The 5,187-nt window shown below is 37.3% G+C and overlaps 1 protein-coding gene across 1 annotated transcript; it reads left to right on the top strand.

The window, feature by feature from the left end:
• The first annotated feature begins 225 nt into the window (after positions 1-225).
• Positions 226-4,847, top strand: CD59 (CD59 molecule (CD59 blood group)). The gene is made up of 3 exons (XM_085300943.1): positions 226-324; positions 985-1,086; positions 3,185-4,847. The coding sequence occupies exons 1-3, from the start codon at positions 261-263 to the stop codon at positions 3,376-3,378; spliced, it is 360 nt and encodes a 119-aa protein (XP_085157069.1). The 5' UTR covers positions 226-260; the 3' UTR covers positions 3,379-4,847.
• The last annotated feature ends 340 nt before the right edge of the window (positions 4,848-5,187 follow it).

The raw sequence follows: 5,187 nt of genomic DNA, 5'->3' as shown, positions 1-5,187 counted from the left end.
TACATTTCACATGTATTTGTGCAGGGAAGCTGTTTGAATTAGCTAGACCTGTTGAATGGTATAATCGGACAAAGATTGCTTGATCTACAGCCTGTCCAGAGGCTCAAAGCTCAGCAGTTTTCCTGGCTAATGCCTTCAGTTACATGCTGAATCGGATCTTGAGACTTTTATTCCTCAGCATGTATTTTGCTAGTTTTATGTAGACTTTAACTATAATAAACATTTAAAATCTATTTATACTTTCCAATTAGGGAAGAAGCATGATCAAGATGAATTGCATCCTGATAACTGCTTGCATTGTTCTGGTTGCTTTCTGTAATTCTGGTGAGTATAATGGAGTTTCTTTGCTTTTGTCAAGTTAGGGAGAGGTATGTGAGGGGGGAAGCATGAGAAGGAAAAATRACAAGAAAGGCCTGCATTATTTAGTACCATATTTTGGAATGAGAGTGATCTGGTAAGTGGGGCTTAGTTTCTGTAGCTAATTGTTGCTATATTAAGCAGCATCATTCTGAACCCAGTTTTCTGTGCTGACCAAAGACAGAGTGTTCTGTTTTGCTGGTAGAATGCTGGATTCTTATATATGAACTGGAAATGGGTGTGTAGCACAAAAGAGAATTGGGATAAAATAAAGAGTGAAAAACATTCTGATAARTATCTCTCATTATCTATTCCTTTGAAAAAGGCAATTTTTAAGATGAGATAAAAGAAGAAAAGGAATTTAACGTTTTCTGGAGGGACATAAACATAAAAGTTTTTGGAAATGATGTAACTGTGCACTTGAAAAATCTTACTTTCAAAATTGTCRGTCTTGGTATACACACTGACAAAAAACTGATAAATTTTAGCTTGAGTCTTTAGTTTAATAACCAGGAGTGTGTTTTGTGACAGTTGGATGCAGATACTGTTTCTTCCTTTTCTTCCTTTTAATACTGCTAATGTTTTAGTACTTTATTCTTTGGCAATGATAATGCCCTGTCTTCTTAGGTTATACCCTAAGATGCTACCACTGTGAGAACAGTCCTACCTTGTGCAAGACCAATAGTACTTGCTCATCTACTGAAGATACTTGCCTGCAGATGAAATTTGGTATGTACACTGTCCTGCAGTCCTAAAACAAGTGTGGTTGTATCAGTTTACATTGTCTGTGCACTTCTGATCTGAATGTAATATGCATTTCTTAGCCTCACTCTAAAGAAAGTTGTGAATAGTTTTGAAGGTCATGCTTATAGTAAATGGATATATTTTGACTTCTGAGCAACTGATAATGATAATTTATCAGTGATTTATATTTGTACAAATATATACACAGATATCTGTACATCCAGATAAAATAAAGAGCTAAGGTATCTGGAAAACAACAGGAGACAGCATTGATTTTAAAGGACAAAATTGTTGCCTTAATTTGTTACATCTGAAAAGAAAAGAAAGATAAAGCATGTGTAACTCAAAAAGCTTGCAGCTGGAGACAGTCCATGAATTTAAACGACTAAAACAAATTATTTTTTCCTGATASTGAAGTCATCTACACTTCAGCAAGATTACCAAGGGCATTTGGGGCATAACTAGAGTTACTGCTCTAGTTAAGTAACATTTGACTTTTTTACTCCAGGTGACAGGAGTTTCATTGGAAAAACAGATTTTACCAAGAAGAACTCGGAATATATTGAATTTGTTTGACATACATGTTACTTTAGACACCCTGTTTCTAAAGAGGCAAGAATGGAATGGGTCACAACAGTATAGAGGAAGTAACTTTTTCTGAATATGATGTTAAATGTGATCTGAAGTTTATAATTTCTAATATAAGTATGAGGCTAATGTAACACTAGATAAATACCCCCATTTGAAGGCCATTTCTACCTCTATAACTATGAAGTATTTATTTATATCACTCTACGTTTGGGGTTTTTGCATACTATTTGAAATGTAGATGCTAAAACATGGCAGTCTTCACTAACTTTCTTTGGATTGTGATGTACTCAACAAAACTTYTTGATTTAATTTTTTCTTTTAAGGAAGAGATTCTGAAATTAAGGACTATCTTCACTGTCCAAGTGAAATGACAGCTTGGCATCTTGCAGTTCGTATATAAAGCTGTTCATGGTCATAGGTAGCAGGCTGTCTGGCAGGGAGATAAGCACAAGCTATACCTAAGTGTCTCTGCCAGCTTAGAGTACTGCACTAGATCAACTCCTGCAGTTGTTGTCTTAGTGCAGGTCCCTTGACAGTGAAATAGTGAGTAAACCGAGTCTTCTTTTTCATTTGGTTCCCCCCTGTGCTAGAAAGATTTGGCTGTGCAGTTTTTGGATGACAGGAACAAGTATGGGATGGGACTTCGTCCATGGCAAGTCATAAACTTTAGCAAGGACTGTCCTGGGCATCAAAGAAGGAGGCTTCTAGCACTACTGGACCAGAACACTGCTCTCTCACTAGCATCCTCGAGACATTTTTCTCTTGCTTTTTCTCTTGAGCCTAAAACTTGATGAAATGAGCACAAAGCAAATGCTTTCCAGTCTACAGTAGTTGTTTGTTGTCAGAGTTGGGAGTCAAGTACTTGAGGTGTCAAGCTAGGAATGAGTGGGAGACAGACTGGGCTAACTTCTCGTGTTTTGTGAAATAAGTGAGAAGAAGGGAGGAAGGATTCTCCTACTCTTCAGGCTCTGTCTTCTCCCATATATTTAATGTGGGGGGAAAAAAAGCCAGTCAGATCTGATTGGACTTGCCTTCAGCACAAAAACTAGCAGGAGTTACTCGCCTTGCTCTAATCTGGGTGAGAGATGAGCACCAGTGCTACAGGTCAATGCATGAGCTGCACAGTGTGAATTAGTGGAGAAGTTGAGACAGACGATGCATTGTCACTCTCTGCCAGGAGCCCCACGGATAGTAACATTAAAGCTCCACCCTCTCTCCTGGTGGGTTCCTTGGTTTGAGTGTGAAGTGCTGCTTCACTTGAACCAGAATTTCTTTATGTATGGATAAGAGCCAGAAGAGAGTGCAGTGAAGACAAGACCACAGTTTCCTGTTGCTATTTGCACTACCAAAGTCCCAGTGAAAGCAAGTTTGAAAGCTTCTAAACACATGAAAAGAAGTTAAAGCAAGTATTTGGCAGTTTAGGTTGTGATTCTTTCTCCATACCAAAAAAACATACTACTTTCAATATTCTCTTAATCTGTTTGTCTCATAGGTAAATTGAGAACTTTCTCCTGCTGGAAGATGTCCCAGTGCAACGTGAATGATATTGCTGTATTCTTTCAGTTGGATAATTTTGATTACTTTTGCTGTCAACGAGACTTGTGCAACAAGAGCCCAATTACTGTGGCTAACAAAGCAGCTTTCAGTATTGCCTCTGTAATTACTGTGATCTGGATGCTTCTCTAACAACTCTGACTTGTATACTGCACTTTCAAGCTGAAGTTACATACATTCTTGCATTTTAAGTTCCTAACYGTAGAGTGGAATACTACCTTGTAATGTTGAATTATTTTTCTTAAGGTTCTTTCTGTTAAATTACTGTATGCATTGATCTGGAAGAGACATATATTGTTATCAGATGCAGAGAATTCAGGTATTCTGGCATGCTCTATGCATGGGGAAAATCAAGTTGTTCTGAAATAGTKTTACCTTATGGAGGATCTGGGCAGACTTGGGTGGGAGATGTAGTGAAGACAGAATACTATTGGTTTTGTGCTGAAAAAATGTAATTTCTTTTTATTTTGTAAATTGTAATTATTTTTGGTTGAGATTTATTTATTTGTTTTTGTTTTGGATGCTAYGTTGTTGCACATTGGATGGTTGATTTGCCCTCAGCATGGGTAGTGTTGGTCTGAAGCATTAACTTGTTGCCCTGTTCAGGGCAAGTGCTGAAATATTTAGTTTGACGTTATGTAGACTCTTTTCTCCTAACAGAATATCACTTTTTTTCCGCCTTCTCACAAATGAATAATGGAGCCTTGTAAGTACTGTTGTTTTTGGAGAAAGCATCTAAAGTTCTTAAACCAAAAGCTAAGTAATGCTATAAGTGAGGAACACTTTTCCTCTTTTTATATTTCTGTGAGCATGTAGATAACACTGAACTAGCTTCTTTTACAAAATTTTCTTCTCAGTTTTGTTTATATTTCCTCCCCTATTGAGGATTTCAGCTAAGCATGTGCTTTGCACTGAATATTTCTTGGTATAACTGAAAATGTTTATAAAATGCTAAGGAATTTAAGTGGCACATCTGTTTTATTTTCCCATGTGGATAGCTATTGGTTTTGTTGAAAACAAAACAGATAAACTTAACTCTTAGAGCTTCTATATAAGTATATTAAACAAAAACTTGCAGAACTTTATATTTTGACTTTTATGCAACTCTGTAAGTGCCAACACAATATATACACATATATATACAGATGCATATATATAGCATGAAGAAAAATGCTCAGTTTGTATATGTAAGAGTTTTAGAGTTCAAATACTCTGTACATTGTTCTGAACCATAATGATGGAGAGAGACCTTTCATACTTCAGTACTTAGGGACCCTTTCAATCAGGTCTAATGACAAATCCTCCTTTTCTCTCTTGGCGCTCTTGGCATGAAGAACTCTTGCCTGTCTCTGCAGGAGCAGTGGCGCATTGCCAGTGGCATTTCGCCCCTCGGAGCTCACTTGTGCTATCCTGGCTTCCGTGACATCAGCKCTCTCAGACGTGACACAGGCAGGGGGCATAGGGCTGTGTTGCTTCAAATCCATTCTGTAATGTATCTTTTAGTTAAGCTTACTTTCACTACAAGAACATCCTGGAATCTGTTTAATCACTCAAAATGAAAGTTGTGATGTCTTTAATTAATAAAAAATATGAAAAAGAAATGTGGAAAGTGTGGTTATTTAACAGCACGATACTTACAGTTGAGTGCAATTCTAGCTGTTTCCATGTTGAGACACATCTGTATTTCYCATCTGAAACCTCTCAGAAGTGAAGGTCAGGTTTCTCTTACTTTTTATCTGGACATGGCTGCTACATACAGCCAGTTACTTTTTGCAGAGTGGTTATTTGCTTTAGGGAGAGCTGTTATGCTTGGAAACACTGAATTTTAGTGACCTTGCTCTAGGTGAACTGATAACACTATGAAAATGAGGGGAAACAGTAGAATATGTGGTCTCTAGATCTCTTACTTGGGAGTTGTGTCTCTCCGAAGATACTGATTTC

The sequence above is a fragment of the Rhea americana genome, unplaced genomic scaffold, assembly GCF_003343005.1.
Source record: "Rhea americana isolate MKP2758 unplaced genomic scaffold, rheAme1 scaffold_17, whole genome shotgun sequence".
Taxonomy (NCBI): Eukaryota; Metazoa; Chordata; class Aves; order Rheiformes; family Rheidae; genus Rhea; species Rhea americana.
Note: the sequence above shows the minus strand (reverse complement) of the source record. Positions and strands in the feature narration are given on the sequence as shown.

What these genes read in the sequence shown, in the direction of transcription:
- CD59 (XM_085300943.1), top strand. Translation starts at nt 261, where the DNA reads ATGATCAAGATGAATTGCATCCTGATAACTGCTTGCATTGTTCTGGTT. An exon ending in GGTTGCTTTCTGTAATTCTG is followed by an intron (nt 325 to 984) that starts GTGAGTATAATG and finishes CTGTCTTCTTAG; the next exon opens with GTTATACCCTAAGATGCTAC. An exon ending in TTGCCTGCAGATGAAATTTG is followed by an intron (nt 1,087 to 3,184) that starts GTATGTACACTG and finishes TTTGTCTCATAG; the next exon opens with GTAAATTGAGAACTTTCTCC.